General features: G+C 40.7%; 3 protein-coding genes across 3 annotated transcripts in view; all 3 read left to right on the forward strand.

The window, feature by feature from the left end:
- Positions 1–469: 469 nt before the first annotated feature.
- Positions 470–4,671, forward strand: LOC134078443 (zinc finger protein 883-like). The gene is made up of 4 exons (XM_062534433.1): positions 470–865; positions 1,310–1,612; positions 2,826–2,831; positions 3,637–4,671. Exons 1-4 carry the CDS (start codon positions 470–472, stop codon positions 4,669–4,671), a joined length of 1,740 nt encoding a protein of 579 aa, XP_062390417.1.
- Positions 4,672–12,917: 8,246 nt separating this feature from the next.
- LOC134078518 (zinc finger protein 883-like) lies at positions 12,918–19,071 on the forward strand. The gene is made up of 6 exons (XM_062534550.1): positions 12,918–13,137; positions 13,253–14,128; positions 14,297–14,616; positions 18,419–18,516; positions 18,677–18,921; positions 19,037–19,071. Exons 1-6 carry the CDS (start codon positions 12,918–12,920, stop codon positions 19,069–19,071), a joined length of 1,794 nt encoding a protein of 597 aa, XP_062390534.1.
- Positions 19,072–19,083: 12 nt separating this feature from the next.
- LOC134081818 (uncharacterized) overlaps positions 19,084–21,696 on the forward strand; it is an 83,729-nt gene continuing 81,116 nt past the window's right edge. The window contains 1 exon segment of the mRNA XM_062537587.1: positions 19,084–20,584. Coding sequence (XP_062393571.1) covers positions 19,084–20,584 — 1,501 coding nt within the window.

Genomic DNA, 21,696 nt, shown 5'->3' on the forward strand with positions numbered 1-21,696 from the left:
TTTGTTCAGTATACCCTACCCCCACCCTGTGTTAATGACCAATCTGTCCTCTTTTGGGGAGTGTTAATTACCCATCTGCCCTCCTTTGTGGAGTGCTAATTACCCCACTTACCCTCCTTTGTTCAGTGTCTGAAAGTGCTTATATGACCACGCCCAATTGATGCCCTATCATTCTAATTTACATCATAAAGTCTCCTGTCACTGATTGGATGAACCCGGTGGGCCAGAGAGAAGAGGCAGTATATAAACACCACCTAGTGGAGTCAGATTTCTGAACTCACCTGTTCAAAGGTAGGCACTGGGACACTCTCAACACATACACTAGATCTGTGTTCAACTACTATATTGTATTTCTTTATTTGCAGTTGTCTGCTATTTAATCTGTATTATTGTAGCTGTAAATTACAAATGTGATTCAAATGTAATACTTGTCTTGAATTTGTTTCACAGCACAGAACTAGAGTCTGAAATGTCAGGATTTACTGGACCTACACTGCTGCCTGTGCCAGTGAAGGAGATAAAAGAAGAAGAGTCTGATGATTTCCTTCAAGAGTATCTGTCTACAGTTCAGAAGGAAAACCCTGGAGCGGATCATGTGTGCAAGACTGAAACAAACATGTCAGACATCATGGACATTAAAGAGGAGGAAGAGGCTGGTGTAAGAGAGCATGGTCAGAACGACTCTTCTCCTACTGGTAAGATACTCATTAGTGTAGTAAAGGAGATAAAAGAAGAAGAGTCTGATGATTTCCTTCAAGAGTATCTGTCTACAGTTCAGAAGGACAACCCTGGAGCGGATCATGTGTGCAAGACTGAAACAAACATGTCAGACATCATGGACATTAAAGAAGAGGAAGAGGCTGATGTAAGAGAGCATGGTCAGAACGACTCTTCTCCTACTGGTAAGATACTCATTAGTGTTTTGGCTACTGGACCTACTGGAATTACTGAAGCAAAATCAAACATAATAATAATAATGTGTTTAAAAAAGTTTTCTTGTCTTTCTTTAGCAAATCATCAAGAAATCAACACAGATAAGATGAGATGTGCTGGGGAGATGGAAGGTCATCATAGTAAACATGGAAAGAGCTTTCATAAGAGGAATCACCTGAAGTCACACCAGACCATCCACACAGGAGAAAAGCCATATCAGTGCACTACATGTGGGAAGAGTTTCAAGACAAAGGCGAAGGTCACCATCCATCAGCGCACACATACTGGAGAAAAGCCATATCAGTGTACTTACTGTGGAAAGACTTTTCGACAAACATCTGTCCTCAAGAAACACCAGAGGATCCATACTGGGGAAAAGCCATATCAGTGTACTTACTGTGGAAAGACTTTTCGACAAACATCTGCCCTCAAGAGACACCAGAGGATCCATACTGGTGAAGAGCCATATCAGTGTACTACATGTGGGAAGAGTTTCAGGGACAGCAGTTCTCTTACTAAACATCAGCGCACACATACAGGAGAAAAGCCATATCGGTGCACTGACTGTGGAATGGCTTTTAGTTTAATGAGCAGTCTCAAGGCACACCAGAGTATCCACACAGGAGAAAAGCCATATCAGTGCACTGACTGCGGAAAGGGTTTTATGACTAAGAATGAGGTCACCATTCACAAGCGCACACACACAGGAGAAAAGCCATATCAGTGCACTGACTGCGGAAAGGATTTTAGTCATATGAGCAATCTCAAGAGACACCAGATGATCCACACAGGAAAAAAGCCATATCAGTGCAATGACTGCGGAAAGGATTTTAGTCATATGAGCAATCTCAAGAGACACCAGATGATCCATAAATCTTAGGACCCATCAGAAAGTGCACACTAGAGTGACACATTAGAAATGCTGAATTGACTAAAGGGTTTACTGATGAGTCACAGTTCAGGATTTACTGATGAGTCACAGTTCAGGGTTCACCAGAGGGCACACGTATGCAATCAAGAGATGCTCACCATCTGATCTTAAAAATATTTAAGCAATATAGCACGAGTGGGAGTGGGTTGTACCTGGATATTCCCACGGGTGTTGTTCGGCCGTAGCCATGAGGCCGGAGGCCTCTGCTGAACCCTGAACTGTGATTCATCAGAAGTTTTAAACGAACTGTGCAACGTGTGCAATGTGACAGTTCGTTTAAAACTCCACAACTTCACATTGTATCGCAGAGTCATTTATTTTTAGGTGTGGAAAGTCTGAGTTGATTATCGTGGGATATTTCAACTCATGGAACGTCTCTCAACCAATCAGAAACAAATAACAGATCCATAGAACCCAAGTGTTGTATAATTATGTTTATTCCACTGCTCGGTTGAGTTCCCCATTGTCCCGCGTTCTATAAGGGTGTGCATTAACTTTAGATATACGCACGGCTATGAAGTAGTTCCATTGTTTTTAACCGTATCACACTTGAATATTAATTCGCCAAACTCGTTGTGAAGTTTAAATGCACTGTGTTGTAAAATTAGGGACTGGCCCTTTAAGCCGCAGGTTCGTATGCGGAGTGGGAGGGGTAAGCGAGGAAGAGCGTGTGTGTGTGAGAGTTGTTGGAGTGGATGAGAGAAAGACAGGTTACCGCGACCGGAGCCATGTAAATGACATGTGTATGGTTATCAGTACCCAAAATAAATCCTCGAGTGAATCCACTGTGCGGTTATTATCCAGCTGCTGTTACGAACTAAAGAGGGAGTTAACCCGAGTCCATTTAGTGCCTCGGCCCTGGAGCAGCAAGTCTCCACTGAAATCTCAGACTACGGTCTGAGACAGCAGGAAAGTTAACAACTGTCACGTTACATAGAAGCTGTAAAATACAGACGTTCAGATCATAGTAACGTTTAGCATATGACAGAGATGTAATTTTGCTAGTTAGGTGGCAGTAGGCTAAGAAAAATAGCAATCTTTCAAAGTTAACGTTCATCAGAATCCTGGGATGTGCCAGCTTGACAACGGGAGATTAGAACTAACGACTGGCTTTTGGCCATAGCAACCATCCATTTAGAACTAGTAACCGCAGTTTGAGAAATTAGTTGAAATGTGTCTGGGAAAAGTAGTTCTACAAACAATACCGTTCTAGCGATTAAAACAATTAAATTAGCACCGGAAACGAACACAATGCAAGTGTGCAAACTCTTCTCCTACTGGTAAGATACTCATTAGTGTTTTGGCTACTGGAACTACTGGAATTATTGAAGCAAAAAACAAGCTTGGATTACATTACTTCTACCTCTACTACTAAACAAAACAAACATACATTACAAGAACAACAACAAGAATAATAATAATAATTATAGTAAAAATAATGATAATAATTATTAGTAAATAAATAATAGTGTTGTATTGTAAATTGTCGTCCTTCTTTTGCAAATCATGAAGAACTCAACACAGATGGGATGAGATGTGCTGGGGAGATGGAAGGTCATCATAGTAAACATGGAAAGAGCTTTCATAAGAGCAATCACCTGAAGGCACGTCAGACCATCCACACAGGAGAAAAGCCGTATCACTGCAGTGTATGTGGCGAGATTTTCAGTGACAGTTTGGGTCTCTCCGTGCATCAGTTGGCACATAATGGAGAAAAGCTCTACCCATGTCCTCAATGTGGAAGGACTTTCACTAGGATGGGTCATCTTAAGACTCACCAGAGGACCCATACTGGGGAAAAGCCATATAAGTGCACTGACTGTGGAAAGACTTTCCGACACACATGTAGCCTCAAGACACACCAGAGGATCCATACTGGGGAAAAGCCATATCAGTGTACTACATGTGGGAAGAGATTCAGGGCGAGCATTAATCTCATTAAACATCAGCGCACACATACAGGAGAAAAGCCATATCCGTGCACTGACTGCGGAAAGAGTTTTAGTCAAATGACCAATCTCAAGGCACACCAGAGAATCCACACAGGAGAAAAGCCATATCAGTGCACTGACTGTGGAAGGGGTTTTAGTCAAATGGACAGTCTCAAGAGACACCAGATTGTCCACACAGGAGAAAAGCCGTATCCGTGCACTGACTGTGGAAAGGCTTTTGGACAAATGAGCCATCTCAGGGAACACCAGAGTATCCACACAGTAGAAAAGCCAAATCAGTGCACTGACTGTGGAAAGGTTTTTAGACGAATGAGCAGTCTCAAGGTACACCAGAGTATCCATACAGGAGAAAAGCCATATCTGTGCACCGACTGTGGAAAGGGTTTTAGAACTAAGCAAGAGGTCACCATCCATCAGCGCACACATACAGGAGAAAAGCCATATCAGTGCACTGACTGTGGGAAGGGTTTTAGTCAAATTGGCAATCTCAAGGCACACCAGAGTATCCATACTGGGGAAAAGCCATATCCGTGCCCTACATGTGGGAAAAGTTTCAGGACTAAGAAAGAGGTCACCATCCATCAGCGCACACACACAGGAGAAAAGCCATATCAGTGTGCTGACTGTGGAAAGGGTTTTAGTCAAATGGGCAGTCTCAAGACACACCAGAGTATCCATACTGGGGAAAAGCCATATCCGTGCCCTACATGTGGGAAAAGTTTCAGGACTAAGAAAGAGGTCACCATCCATCAGCGCACACATACAGGAGAAAAACCATATCAGTGCACTACATGTGGGAAAAGTTTTAGTCATAGCAAAAATCTCAAGAGACACCAGATGATCCATAAATCTTAGGACCCATCAGAAAGTGCACACTAGAGTGACACATTAGAAATGCTGAATTGACTAAAAGGTTTACTGAAGAATCACAGTTCAGGGTTCACCAGAGGGCACTCGTGTGCAATTAAGAGATGCTCACCATCTGATATTAAAAATACATATTTTTTTTCTAGAATTCATCTGAAATGATTGGAAAATCATAATCTTTTTGCTGTTGAACAATGAACTGAGTGAAGGCAAAATCAGGAGATAAATGACACCAGACATCCTTGATAAAACTACCACTCTCATCTCAGATTAACTTTGACCATGAAATATGCTTTGATAATAACTGAGTTTAGAAATTTTGTAATTAATGTTATCATTGTATGTTCAACACTGCATGACCATCTCCATGACAAGGTATCTCGCCATGTTTTTTTTTATTTATTTTTTTTAATAAATCTTTCTTTTATCTGAAATGGCTTCTTCAGTCAAACATTTTTTTTAAGCAGTTACTCACAAGATATCACTCACATACAAACAAAAAATAGCAATTTGGTGTTTTCAGTATGGAAAGAATGTGAAATAACTATTTTAATAACAATTAAATAATACTAAGGAAATATACACTGCAGTGGATGTTATTTTCTTCATTAATGTGTTTACTGTGTTAATGGACTGAAGATGGGAATAGGATTCGGTTTTTGGTTTCAGATTCGGCAAAATCGTAACCAGTGGATTCGGTATTCGGCCGAACCCCAATAATCTGGATTTGGTGCATCCCTACTTTCAAGTAAAGATAGCACAATTACACTGAAAATAGCCTTGGTTTCAAAGAGTTTAACATGCATACAAACGAGCAATTTTGTGTAAACAAAATAATTGTTATATTATTAACAAAAAACCTGTCCCTGAGTGCTTTGACATTCCTGCCCTTTCACACTTCCACACTTTCTCCAAAGCAGCCTACAGAATGAGGAATATCATCCAAGCTGCAGTTCAGAGCAAACCTGATGTTGGAATTACTATTGCATCAGTCAATACTATTACAAGAGGACTTAATGCCAAACAAAGACATTCAGTTGCACTGTTGGTCAAATACAGCTCTGTGTTGAAAGAGAACTCCAGTGCACATTTCTTTCAGTTGAATTGTAATATAGCAATCAATACATGTAGTTTAGACGCACTGATGATTATTATCAGTACTAATAAACAGAAAACAGACTCCAATTGATTGTGTTGGTATGCTGCCCAAGGTTTTTAGTACAACTTTCCAACTCATTGGAATACTGTGCAATATTGTAAAGTAATTACAGCAGCTTTCTTTGTTCAGTACCTATACCCCCACCCTGTGTTAATTACCCATCTGCCCTCCTTTGTGGTGTGTTAATTACCCATCTGCCCTTTGGGGAGTGCTAATTACCCCACTTACCCTCCTTTGTTCAGTGTCAGAAAGTGCGTATATGGCCACGCCCACTTGATGCTCTATCATTCTAATTTACATCATAAAGGCTCCTGTCACTGATTGGATGAACCCAGTGGGCCAGAAAGAAGAGGCAGCATATAAACACCACCTAGTGGAGTCAGATTTCTGAACTCACCTGCTCAAAGGTAGGCACTGGGACACTCTCAACACATACACTAGATCTGTGTTCAACTACTACTATATTGAATTTCTTCATTTGCAGTTGTCTGCTATTAATCTTTATTACTGTAGTTGTAAGTTACAAATGTGATTCAAATGTAATAATTGGCTGGATTTGTTTCACAGCAGAGGACTAGAGTCTGAAATGCCAGGATTTACTGGACCAACACTGCTGCCTGTGCCTGTGAATGAGATAAAAGAAGAAGAGTTTGATGATTTCCTTCAAGAGTATCTGTCTACAGTTCAGAAGGACAACCCTGGAGCGGATCATGTGTGCAAGACTGAAACAAAGATGTCAGACATCATGGACATTAAAGAGGAGGAAGAGGCTGATGTAAGAGAGCATGGTCAGAAAGACTCTTCTCCTACTGGTAAGATACTCATTAGTGTTTTGGCTACTGGAACTACTGGAATTATTGAAGCAAAATCAAACATAATAATAGTAATGTGTTTTAAAAAGTTTTATTGTCTTTCTTTAGCAAATCATCAAGATATGAACACAGATAAGATGAGATGTGCTGGGGAGATGGAAGGTCATCATAGTAAACATGGAAAGAGCTTTCATAAGAGGAATCACCTGAAGTCACACCAGACCATCCACACAGGAGAAAAGCCATATCAGTGCACTACATGTGGGAAGAGTTTCAAGACAAAGGTGAAGTCACCATCCATCAGCGCACACATACTGGAGAAAAGCCATATCAGTGCACTGACTGTGGAAAGGTTTTTAGTCGTAGATCTAGCCTCAAGACACACCAGAGGATCCATACTGGTGAAAAGCCATATCAGTGCACTACATGTGGGAAGAGATTCAGGGAGAGCAGTTCTCTTACTAAACATAAGCTCACACATACAGGAGAAACGCCATATCAGTGCACTGACTGCGGAAAGAGTTTTAGTCAAATGAGCAATCTCAAGGCACACCAGAGTATCCACACAGGAGAAAAGCCATATCAGTGCACTACATGTGGGAAAAGTTTCAGGACTAAGATAGAGGTCACCATCCATCAGCGCACACATGCAGGAGAAAAGCCATATCAGTGCACTGACTGTGGAAAGGGTTTTAGTCAAATGAGCAATCTCAAGGCACACCAGAGTATCCATACTGGGGAAAAACCATATCCGTGCCCTACATGTGGGAAAAGTTTAAGGACTAAGAGAGAGGTGACCATCCATCAGCGCACACATACAGGAGAAAAAACATATCAGTGTACTGACTGTGGGAAGGGTTTTAGTAAAATGAGCAGTCTCAAGGCACACCAGAGTATTCATACTGGAGAAAAGCCATATCAGTGCACTACATGTGGGAAAAGTTTCAGGACTAAGAAAGACGTCACCTTACATCAGCACACACATACAGGAGAAAAGCCATATCAGTGCACTGACTGCGGAAAGGGTTTTAGTCAAATGAGCCATCTCAAGGCACACCAGAGTATCCATACAGGAGAAAAGCCATATCAGTGCACTACATGTGGAAAAAGTTTCAGGACTAAGACAGATTTCACTGTCCATCAGCGCACACATACAGGAGAAAAGCCATATCAGTGCACTGACTGTGGAAAGGGTTTTAGTCAACTGAGCAATCTCAAGAAACACCAGATGATCCATAAATCTTAAGGCCCATCAGAAAGTGCACACTAGAGTGAAATATAAGAAATGCTGAATTGACTAAAGGGTTTACTGATGAGTCACAGTTCAGGGTTTACTGATGAGTCACAGTTCAGGATTTACTGATGAATCGGAACTCAGTGTTTACTAGAGGCCACATGCACACAGTTAAGAGAGGCTAACCATCTGATCATAAAAGAAAAAATGTATATTTTCTAGAATTCATCAGAAATGATTGGAAAATCATCATCTTTTTGAACAATGAACTGAGTGAAGGCCTAATCAGAAGATGGCATCACACACCCTGGATAAAACTACAACTCACATGTCAGATTAACTTCCATGATGAAAGTTGCTTTGATAATAACTGAGTTTATACAATTTATCATTGTACTGTATATTAATGTCTTGAATATGTACACCACCGCATGACCTTCTCAATGACAAGGTATCTCACCATGTTTTTATATTTTAAATAAATCTTTGTTTTATTTGAAATGGCTTCTTCAGTCCTTTTTTTTTCTTTTAAAGCGATCACTCACATACCAACACAAAACAGCATTTTGTTAGTTTCAGTATGGAAAGAATTTTAATGAACTATTTCATTTATTTATTCATCACAAACGGCAAAGGTACTGCGATAGTGTGATTTTATCGTTCACTTTAAAATAAATGGTCCTCCAGTTAAGAGACTTGCTTAGGGAGACAGCTTGCTTAGGGCACTGACATGGCCAGCATTACTGTAGATGTAGGAAACATTAAAATGCATAATTCTGATTTTTGAGAAACATTAACCGTATGAGCCCGACGGACGCAAAGTGCGTCAAACGCACTGAAAAAACGCACACATTTTCTTTGTTACATTGCTCCGCTATGATTAGTCACAGCGAGATGAGACTTATATTGCAGGAAAGAGCAGAACCGGGGCTTTCCAACAATACTTGACACTTGTCTGTACGATCAAATATGAAAATAAAATAAAATCATGAAGTTAAATCAAAGTATATCATATTTACAGTCTATATTGCTCTGCGTTCACCGGCGCATCCAGAACTCTCGCTTGAATTACTCGCGGACCACGCATTGCACAGACATGACACGCATATCAAATGAAAGAGGAGAAGCAGAGCTTTGCATTGATACCAAATACATCGATCATTTCGTATTATAAAATCAGACGAAGTTACAAACAAATAATAATGTCATATAGATTTGGCTACCTTCACTCTCGTTTGATTTCCTCGTGAAATCGCGATCAAAAAGATATGGCACGCATGTCAGATGAAAGAGGAGAGCTAGAGCTATCCACAGATACCAAATACAACCTTCTAGGCCATAAAACAGACGAAGTGACAGCAAAATAATAGCTTCATTTTCATTCATTACCTCATTTTTTTGTGTGGCATAATAGCCTATGTTCATAATCCAATGTTATCATGTGTTTCTCTATCGCAAGTCACGTTCATAACACGGTTTTGAGATCCTAGCAAACTCCTGTATGGTATCCAATTCAAGACTCATATTGCATCCAAATTTGTTTGACAAATAAACACTTTTTGCCTTTACTTTGTTCATTGCAATGCAGTAAAACAAATATTATAGAGAATCATCATCTGTGCACGTCATGTCTGCTACCGCAAACAAGTCATGTCAGATCAGCTAGTGTAAAAAATATGGAGCGCAAAAAGTGCCAAAAAGTCATTTTTTCATCACTAAATAAAAATTGCCATTTATTTCTGGAAGGCACACACCACATATTTCTGTACATTGCTCAGCCCAAAAGTATACCTCCACCGTGGTTCTTATATTGCCATTTTCAGGACAGTCAGGCCTACACAACCATGCAAGTTTCGTCGAGATGTGATACACGTCAAAATGTAAGAATTTGTATAGTACGCTTTTCAAATTTGTATTATTTAAAAATCTAAATCAAATCAAATCAATGCAAGTATTTATACATGATATTGTGGCAGATCTGGATAGCCTAGACTGTGCTGAAAAAAACAATATGTAGCATGTGTGAATGGCACTTACAATGACCAGGATAGATGCTTCTAACTAGAGGTAGTGAAAATGCCCTTAAAACAGCTTAGGGCTCATAGGGTTAAAAGCACAAGTGTGTGAATCTGACATGGCCAGCATTACTGTAGATGTAGGAAACATTAAAATTAGGGCTGTCAAAATAACTGATTAATTTAGATTAATTAATTTGAGATAAAATAACTGATTTAAAAAATTAACGCAGATTAATCGATGACCTTTGACCCGGAGTCATTCTAGTCAGTAACCATTAGACCGTAAAATGGGGAGACGAATGTGCTGCATGGATCATTGATTGGCACATTTACTTTTGAAAAAAAAACGGCCTGACGGTGTTAAAACGAAAGCGTTGATGAAAACAAAGTCCTCTGCCATGTCTGCAGCACAGAATTTGTATATCACCGGAGTTTGTCAACACTTCAGTACCACATTACTGCAAAGATATAGTGTTGACATTGCGATTTTGCGATTACATTTTATATGCGATTAATTTAAATTAATTAATCACAAAGTATGTAATTAATTAGATTAAAAATTTTAATCGATTGACAGCCCTAATTAAAATGCATAATTCTGATTTTTGAGAAACATTAAAAGCACAAGTGTGTGCACACAGGGCCGGCCCGCCGCTTAGGCAGTAAAGGCAAATGCTAAGGGCGCCCACATCCAGGGGGCGCCAGAGAGGCGCACTCAAAAGCATATGTGTGTGTGTGTGTGTGTGTGTGTGTGTGTGTGTGTGTGTGTGTGTGTGTGTGTGTGTGTGGACATTTAGCGTACGTGGGCCATCCAGTCCTTGTTGGGGACTACCGAAAAGGAGAAGAAAAGTGGATGGCCGGGACTGTTACAGCACAAGGCGGTCCGGTGTCGTACCAAGTCAATGTTGGACCAGCACAACAGTGGAAACGGCATGCAGACCAGATGGTGGCCTGTCACCCCAACATCGTCCAGTCTACTACTGACATACAACCTACACCCATCACTATCAGTCCTCCAACTCGGCCCACATCAGGTGGAAATTTGGAGACTGCTTTCCCAGTTACTGAGTTTACCACATCACCATCAGAGCAGTCAGACATCACATACACTGACACCTCTACAACTACGCCACAGCACACAAAAAACAGATACCCTTGCCGGAACCGTAAACCACCAGACAAACTGACTCTTTAAACAAGGTGTGAATGATCTGTTCAAATCTTCAGTGAGTGAGTGTTGTCTCAAGAAAAGGGCAGAATAATCCCTTGACACGCTCAAGGGGACGGGGCAGTCTACCCCTAACCTTAGATATGTTTTTTGTGTGTGTGTGTGTGTGTGTGGGTATCTGTAAAAAAAAAATTAAAAAAGAATTTGACTTGGTTTCACATGACATGTTATGTAAATACTGTGTTAAGGTGGGCACTAGGTTGGTACTATTATGTGTTGCTCACTGCTTTGAACAGGGCAAGTTGTGAAGATGAATAAGGGGGGAGGATTTGTGATGTATTGGGAATAGCCTACTATGGTTTATCACACCACACCAGTAGGGGACGCTGTGCTAACCAGGATTGTATTGTTGTGCATGAGTTCATTAAACCAGTGTGGAATTGTACTAAAGTGTGGACAGTCGTCATTCCAAGAGTGCAGCATACTGCGGTTAGTTTATTGATAGATTAGAACTTTAGGCAAGTCATTACACTTTGGAATAAAGAACAGTACACAATCTCTGCACTAGTTTACTTGTCACTGTTAGCTCAATAGCCAAGGAGTTAGGCATCCAACGGCCTACCTGGGTTTGATTCCCGAGTGTGATAGTTTATCCTCCTCTTATTAGAGTTTATCCACCTCTGAAATATCAGAGATAGAGTTCCTCCCCCTTTTTAAAAGTTTATTCAACAACTGCAAATGTTAACATGACACAATCACACTGTGTTATCTACATTCACAATATGTACACTCATCAACATTCTAGGAACCACTTAATACTTGGTAGTGTTATAAACATTGAAGTATAACCTCCACTTAACCTCAGAAATCCAATACCGCATGGCAATGTCCACTTTACGGGGGTCACAAAATTAATAGTTTACCCACCTTTTATTTTACCACTACAGCACTGCATGTAAATAATTCTCAATGAAGCAATGATACAAGAGTTCATAAACATTCAACACATTTAGATTTTCTGGGATGTATGATTTCATGATGGGGTAATCTTCTTCTGATCTGGTCTTCACCACATTACCCATAAGTGGCTTTGTATTAAACACTTGGAAGGATACATTGCAGAAAATATGTCACTCTGATCACATCAGGAAATATCACCAACATTTTTAGAATCCAAAGACCAAGACCTCATGTAATAACTTGAACTGGTGGCAGAGCAGGATTGCAATACTGTGGGATACTGTGCAGTATTGAAAAGTAAACATGCCAACTTTCATTGTTCAGTAGCCTCATTCACCTGCATTTTTACACCTCCACATCACTCACCTGCCCTCCTGTGGGGGTGGTAATTACCCATCTGCCCTCCTTTGTGGTGTGTTAATTACCCACCTACCCTCTTTTCTGGAGAGTTAGTTACCCATGCCCTCCTTTGTGGAGAGTTAGTTACCCATCTGCCCTCCTTTGTGGAGTGCTAATTACCCCACTTACCCTCCTTTGTTCAGTGTATGAAAGTGCTTATATGGCCACGCCCACTTGATGCTCTATCATTCTAATTTACATCATAAAGGCTCCTGTCACTGATTGGATGAACCCAGTGGGCCAGAGAGAAGAGGCAGCATATAAACACCACCTAGTGGAGTCAGATTTCTGAACTCACCTGTTCAAAGGTAGGCACTGGGACAATCTCAACACATACACTAGATCTGTGTTCAACTACTATATTGTATTTCTTTATTTGCAGTTGTCTGCTATTAATCTTTATTACTGTAGTTGTAAGTTACAAATGGGATTCAAATGTAATAATTGGCTGGATTTGTTTCACAGCACAGAACTAGAGTCTGAAATGTCAGGATTTACTGGACCAACACTGCTGCCTGTGAAGGAGATAAAAGAAGAAGAGTTTGATGATTTCCTTCAAGAGTATCTGTCTACAGTTCAGAAGGAAAACCCTGGAGAGGATCACATGTGCAAGACTGAAACAAACATGTCAGACATCATGGGCATTAAAGAGGAGGAAGAGGCTGATGTAAGAGAGCATGGTCAGAAAGACTCTTCTCCTACTGGTAAGATACTCATTAGTGTTTTGGCTACTGGAACTACTGGAATTATTAAAGCAAAAAACAAACATAATAATAATAATAATAATGTGTTTTAAAAAGATATATTGTCTTTCTTTAGCAAATCATCAAGAAATATACACAGATAAGATGAGATGTGCTGGGGAGATGGAAGGTCATCATAGCAAACATGGAAAGAGCTTTCATAAGAGGAATCACCTGAAGTCACACCGGACCATCCACACAGGAGAAAAGCCATATCAGCGCACTACATGTGGGAAGAGTTTCAAGACAAAGGTGAAGGTCACCATCCATCAGCGCACACATACTGGAGAAAAGCCATATCAGTGCACTACATGTGGGAAGAGTTTCAAGACTAAGAGAGAGGTCACCATTCATCAGCGCACACATACTGGAGAAAAGCCATATCAGTGCACTGACTGTGGAAAGGTTTTTAGTCAAACATCTAGCCTAAAGGCACATCGGACCATCCACGCAGGAGATAAGCCATATCAGTGCACTGACTGTGGAAAGACTTTTAGTCATAGATGTAACCTCAAGACACACCAGAGGATCCATACTGGTGAAAAGCCATATCAGTGCACTACATGTGGGAAGAGATTCAGGGAGAGCAGTTCTCTTACTAAACATAAGCTCACACATACAGGAGAAACGCCATATCAGTGCACTGACTGCGGAAAGGGTTTTAGTCGAATGAGCAGTCTCAAGGCACACCAGAGTATCCACACAGGAGAAAAGCCATATCAGTGCACTACATGTGGGAAAAGTTTCAGGAGAAAGATAGAGGTCACCATCCATCAGCGCACACATACAGGAGAAAAGCCATATCAGTGCACTGAGTGTGGAAAGGGTTTTAGTCAAATGAGCAATCTCAAGACACACCAGAGTATCCATACAGGAAAAAAGCCATATCAGTGCACTGACTGTGGAAAGGCTTTTAGTCAAATGAGCAGTCTCAAGGCACACCAGAGTATCCATACTGGGGAAAAACCATATCCGTGCCCTACATGTGGGAAAAGTTTCAGGACTAAGATAGAGGTCACCTTACATCAGCACACACATACAGGAGAAAAGCCATATCAGTGCACTACATGTGGGAAGAGTTTCAAGACTAAGAGAGAGGTCACCATCCATCAGCGCACACATACTGGAGAAAAGCCATATCAGTGCACTGACTGTGGAAAGGTTTTTAGTCAAACATCTAGCCTAAAGGCACATCGGACCATCCACGCAGGAGATAAGCCATATCAGTGCACTGACTGTGGAAAGACTTTTAGTCGTAGATCTAACCTCAAGACACACCAGAGGATCCATACTGGTGAAAAGCCATATCAGTGCACTACATGTGGGAAGAGATTCAGGGAGAGCGGTTCTCTTACTAAACATCAGCGCACACATACAGGAGAAAAGCCATATCAGTGCACTGACTGCGGAAAGAGTTTTAGTCAAATGAGCAGTCTCAAGGCACACCAGAGTATCCATACAGGAGAAAAGCCATATCAGTGCACTACATGTGAGAAAAGTTTCAGGACTAAGATAGAGGTCACCTTCCATCAGCACACACATACAGGAGAAAAGCCATATCAGTGCATTGACTGCGGAAAGGGTTTTAGTCATATGAGCAAGCTCAAGAGACACCAGATGATCCATAAATCTTAAGGCCTATCAGAAAGTGCACACTAGAGTGACACATTAGAAATGCTGAATTGACTTACTGATGAGTCACAGTTCAGGGTTTACTGATGAGTCACAGTTCAGTATTTACTGATGAATCGGAACTCAGTGTTTACTAGAGGCCACATGCACACAGTTAATCTGATCATAAAAGAAAAAAAATATATTTTCTAGAATTCATCAGAAATGATTGGAAAATCATCATCTTTTTGCTGTTGAACAATGAACTGAGTGAAGGCCTAATCAGAAGATGGCATCACACACCCTGGATAAAACTACAACTCACATGTCAGCTTAACTTCCATGATGAAAGTTGCTTTGATAATAACTGAGTTTATACAATTTATCATTGTACTGTATATTAATGTCTTGAATATGTACACCACCGCATGACCTTCTCAATGACAAGGTATCTCACCATGTTTTTATATTTTAAATAAATCTTTGTTTTATCTGAAATGGCTTCTTCAGTCCAACTTTTTTTTTCTTTTAAAGGGATATTCCGCCATTTTTGGAAATACGCTCATTTTCCACCTCCCCTCGAGCAAAACAATCGATATTTACCTTGCTCCCGTTCATCCAGCCATTCTGTGAGTCTGGCGATACAACTTTTAGCTTCAGCCTAGCATAGATCATTGAATCGGATTAGACCATTAGCTTCTTGCCTGCTAGCTTCATGTTTAAAAGTGACTAAGACTTCTGGTAATTTTCCCATTTAAAACGTGTCTCCTCTCAAGTTAGAAAGTGCAATAAGACCAACTGAAAATGAAACCTGGCGTTTTTCTAGGCTGATTTGACATGGAACTACACTCTCATCTGGCGTAATAATCAAGGCAACTTGCAAACGTACCATAGGCGCAGTGATATCGTACGCAGCATCTGAAAATAGTCCCCATAGACAACAAGCAGTAGTAGTGCCAGTAGTTTGCAAGTTGCCTTGATTATTACTTAGGGAGACAGCTTGCTTAGGGCACTGGCATGGCCAGCATTACTGTAGATGTAGGAAACATTAAAATCAGGGCTGTCAAAATAACTGATTAATTTAGATTAATTAATTTGAGATAAAATAACTGATTAAAAAAATGAACGCAGATTAATCGATGACCTTTGACCCGGAGTCATTCTAGTCAGTAACCATTAGACCGTAAAATGGGGAGACGAATGTGCTGCATGGATCATTGATTGGCACATTGACTTTAAAAAAAAACGGCCTGACGGTGTTAAAAAGAAAGCGTTGATGAAAACAAAGTCCTCTGCCATGTCTGCAGCACAGAATTTGCATATCACCGGAGTTTGTCAACACTTCAGTACCACATTACTGCAAAGATATAGTGTTGACATTGCGATTTTGCGATTACATTTTATATGCGATTAATTTAGATTAATTAATCACAGAGTATGTCATTAATTAGATTAAAAATTTTAATCGATTGACAGCCCTACATTTTATATGCGATTAATTTAGATTAATTAATCACAAAGTATGTTATTAATTAGGTTAGAAATTTTAATCGATTGACAGCCCTAATTAAAATGCATAATTCTGATTTTTGAGAAACATTAAAAGCACAAGTGTGTGCACAGAGGGCCGGCCCGCTGCTTAGGCAGTAAAGGCAAATGCTAAGGGCGCCGCACATCCAGGGGGCGCCAGAGCGGCGCACTCAAAAGCATATGTGTGTGTGTGTGTGTGTGGACATTTAGCGTACGTGGGCCATCCAGTCCTTGTTGGGGACTACCGAAAAGGAGAAGAAAAGTGGATGGCCGGGACTGTTACAGCACAAGGCGGTCCGGTGTCGTACCAAGTCAATGTTGGACCAGCACAACAGTGGAAACGGCATGCAGACCAGATGGTGGCCTGTCACCCCAACATGGTCCAGTCTACTACTGACATACAACCTACACCCATCACTATCAGTCCGCCAACTCGGCCCGCATCAGGTGGACATTTGGAGACTGCTTTCCCAGTTACTGAGTTTACCACATCACCATCAGAGCAGTCAGACATCACATACACTGACACCTCTACAACTACGCCACAGCAGACACAAAACAGATACCCTTGCCAGAACCGTAAACCACCAGACAAACTGACTCTTTAAACAAGGTGTGAATGATCTGTTCAACTCTTCAGTGAGTGAGTGATGTCTCAAGAAAAGGGCAGAATAATCCCTTGACACGCTCAAGGGGACGGGGCAGTCTACCCCTAACCTTAGATATGTTTGTGTGTGTGTGTGTGTGTGTGTGTGGGTGGGTATCTGTAAAAAAAAAAAAAAGAATTTGACTTGGTTACACATGACATGTTATGTAAATACTGTGTTAAGGTGGGCACTAGGTTGGTACTATTATGTGTTGCTCACTGCTTTGAACAGGGCAAGTTGTGAAGATGAATAAGGGGGGAGGAGTTGTGATGTATTGGTAATAGCCTACTATGGTTTATCACACCACACCAGTAGGGGACGCTGTGCTACCCAGGATTGTATTGTTGTGCATGAGTTCATTAAACCAGTGTGGAATTGTACTAAAGTGTGGACGCTCGTCATTCCAAGAGTTCAGCATACGGCGGTTAGTTTATTGATAGATTAGAACTTTAGGCAAGTCATTACACTTTGGAATAAAGAACAGTACACAATCTCTGCACTAGTTTACTTGTCACTGTTAGCTCAATAGGCAAGGAGTTAGGCATCCAACGGCCTACCTGGGTTTGATTCCCGAGCGTGATCGTTTATCCTCCTCTTATTAGAGTTTATCCACCTCTGAAATCCCCCTTTTTAAAAGTTTACTCAACAACTGCCAATGTTAACATGACACAATCACACTGTATTATCTACATTCACAATATGTACACTCTTCAACATTCTAGGAACCACTTAATACTTGGTATTGTTATAAACATTGAAGTATAACCTCCACTTTACCTCAGTCCAAAACCGCATGGCACTGTCCACTTTACGGGGGTCACATAATTAATAGTTTACCCAACTTTTACTTTACCACTACAGCACATCATGTAAATGATTCTCAATGAAGCAATGATACAAGAGTTCATAAACATTCAACACATTTAGATTTTCTGGGATGTATGATTTCATGATGGGGTAATCTTCTTCTGATCTGGTCTTGGTCACTACATTACCCATAAGTGGCTTTGTATTAAACACTTGGAAGGAAACATTGCAGAAAATATGACACTCTGATCACATCAGGAAATATCACCAACATTTTTAGAATCCAAAGACCATGACCTCATGTAATATCTTGAACTGGTGGCAGAGCAGGATTGCAATACTGTGGGATACTGTGCAGTATTGAAAAGTAAACATGCCAACTTTCTTTGTTCAGTAGCCTCATTCACCTGCATTTTTACACCTCCACATCACTCACCTGCCCTCCTGTGGGGATGGTAATTACCCATCTGCCCTCCTTTGTGGTGTGTTAATTACCCACCTACCCTCTTTTCTGGAGAGTTAATTACCCATCTGCCCTCCTTTGGGGAGTGCTAATTACCCCACTTACCCTCCTTTGTTCAGTGTATGAAAGTGCTTATATGGTCACGCCCACTTGAGGCTCTATCATTCTAATTTACATCATAAAGGCTCCTGTCACTGATTGGATGAACCCGGAGGGCCAGAGAGAAGAGGCAGTATATAAATCACCTAGTGGAGTCAGATTTCTGAACTCACCTGCTCAAAGGTAGGCACTGGGACAATCTCAACACATACACTAGATCTGTGTTCAACTACTACTATATTATATTACTTCATTGCTAGTTGTCCGTTATTCAATCTTTAAATTGTAATGGTAAGTTTCAAATGTGATTCAAATGTAATAATTGGCTGGATTTGTTTCACAGCACAGAACTAGAGTCTGAAATGTCAGGATTTACTGGACCTACACTGCTGCCTGTGCCAGTGAAGGAGATAAAAGAAGAAGAGTTTGATGATTTCCTTCAAGAGTATCTGTCTACAGTTCAGAAGGACAACCCTGGAGCGGATCATGTGTGTAAGACTGAAACAAACATGTCAGACATCATGGACATTAAAGAGGAGGAAGAGGCTGATGTAAGAGGGCATGGTCAGAAAGACTCTTCTCCTACTGGTAAGATACTCATTAGTGTTTTGGCTACTGGAACTACTGGAATTATTAAAGCAAAAAACAAACATAATAATAATAATAATAATGTGTTTTAAAAAGATATATTGTCTTTCTTTAGCAAATCATCAAGAAATCAACACAGATAAGATGTGATGTGCTGGGGAGATGGAAGGTCATCATAGCAAACATGGAAAGAGCTTTCATAAGAGGAATCACCTGAAGTCACACCGGACCATCCACACAGGAGAAAAGCCATATCAGCGCACTACATGTGGGAAGAGTTTCAAGACAAAGGTGAAGGTCACCATCCATCAGCGCACACATACTGGAGAAAAGCCATATCAGTGCACTACATGTGGGAAGAGTTTCAAGACTAAGAGAGAGGTCACCATCCATCAGCGCACACATACTGGAGAAAAGCCATATCAGTGCACTGACTGTGGAAAGGTTTTTAGTCAAACATCTAGCCTAAAGGCACATCGGACCATCCACGCAGGAGATAAGCCATATCAGTGCACTGACTGTGGAAAGACTTTTAGTCATAGATGTAACCTCAAGACACACCAGAGGATCCATACTGGTGAAAAGCCATATCAGTGCACTACATGTGGGAAGAGATTCAGGGAGAGCAGTTCTCTTACTAAACATAAGCTCACACATACAGGAGAAACGCCATATCAGTGCACTGACTGCGGAAAGAGTTTTAGTCGAATGAGCAGTCTCAAGGCACACCAGCGTATCCACACAGGAGAAAAGCCATATCAGTGCACTACATGTGGGAAAAGTTTCAGGACTAAGATAGAGGTCACCATCCATCAGCGCACACATACAGGAGAAAAGCCATATCAGTGCACTGAGTGTGGAAAGGGTTTTAGTCAAATGAGCAATCTCAAGACACACCAGAGTATCCATACAGGAAAAAAGCCATATCAGTGCACTGACTGTGGAAAGGCTTTTAGTCAAATGAGCAGTCTCAAGGCACACCAGAGTATCCATACTGGGGAAAAACCATATCCGTGCCCTACATGTGGGAAAAGTTTCAGGACTAAGATGGAGGTCACCTTACATCAGCACACACATACAGGAGAAAAGCCATATCAGTGCACTACATGTGGGAAGAGTTTCAAGACTAAGAGAGAGGTCACCATCCATCAGCGCACACATACTGGAGAAAAGCCATATCAGTGCACTGACTGTGGAAAGGTTTTTAGTCAAACATCTAGCCTAAAGGCACATCGGACCATCCACGCAGGAGATAAGCCATATCAGTGCACTGACTGTGGAAAGACTTTTAGTCGTAGATCTAACCTTAAGACACACCAGAGGATCCATACTGGTGAAAAGCCATATCAGTGCACTACATGTGGAAAGAGATTCAGGGAGAGCGGTTCTCTTACTAAACATCAGCGCACACATACAGGAGAAAAGCCATATCAGTGCACTGACTGCGGAAAGAGTTTTAGTCAAATGAGCAGTCTCAAGGCACACGAGAGTATTCATACAGGAGAAAAGCCATATCAGTGCACTACATGTGAGAAAAGTTTCAGGACTAAGATAGAGGTCACCTTCCATCAGCACACACATACAGGAGAAAAGCCATATCAGTGCATTGACTGCGGAAAGGGTTTTAGTCATATGAGCAAGCTCAAGAGACACCAGATGATCCATAAATCTTAAGGCCTATCAGAAAGTGCACACTAGAGTGACACATTAGAAATGCTGAATTGACTTACTGATGAGTCACAGTTCAGGGTTTACTGATGAGTCACAGTTCAGTATTTACTGATGAATCGGAACTCAGTGTTTACTAGAGGCCACATGCACACAGTTAATCTGATCATAAAAGAAAAAATATATATTTTCTAGAATTCATCAGAAATGATTGGAAAATCATCATCTTTTTGCTGTTGAACAATGAACTGAGTGAAGGCCTAATCAGAAGATGGCATCACACACCCTGGATAAAACTACAACTCACATGTCAGCTTAACTTCCATGATGAAAGTTGCTTTGATAATAACTGAGTTTATACAATTTATCATTGTACTGTATATTAATGTCTTGAATATGTACACCACCGCATGACCTTCTCAATGACAAGGTATCTCACCATGTTTTTATATTTTAAATAAATCTTTGTTTTATCTGAAATGGCTTCTTCAGTCCAACTTTTTTTTTTCTTTTAAAGGGATATTCCGCCATTTTTGGAAATACGCTCATTTTCCACCTCCCCTCGAGCAAAACAATCGATATTTACCTTGCTCCCGTTCATCCAGCCATTCTGTGAGTCTGGCGATACAACTTTTAGCTTCAGCCTAGCATAGATCATTGAATCGGATTAGACCATTAGCTTCTTGCCTGCTAGCTTCATGTTTAAAAGTGACTAAGACTTCTGGTAATTTTCCCATTTAAAACGTGTCTCCTCTCAAGTTAGAAAGTGCAATAAGACCAACTGAAAATGAAACCTGGCGTTTTTCTAGGCTGATTTGACATGGAACTACACTCTCATCTGGCGTAATAATCAAGGCAACTTGCAAACGTACCATAGGCGCAGTGATATCGTACGCAGCATCTGAAAATAGTCCCCATAGACAACAAGCAGTAGTAGTGCCAGTAGTTTGCAAGTTGCCTTGATTATTACTTAGGGAGACAGCTTGCTTAGGGCACTGGCATGGCCAGCATTACTGTAGATGTAGGAAACATTAAAATCAGGGCTGTCAAAATAACTGATTAATTTAGATTAATTAATTTGAGATAAAATAACTGATTAAAAAAATG

This window comes from Sardina pilchardus, chromosome 1 (assembly GCF_963854185.1).
Source record: "Sardina pilchardus chromosome 1, fSarPil1.1, whole genome shotgun sequence".
NCBI classification, from domain to species: domain Eukaryota; kingdom Metazoa; phylum Chordata; class Actinopteri; order Clupeiformes; family Clupeidae; genus Sardina; species Sardina pilchardus.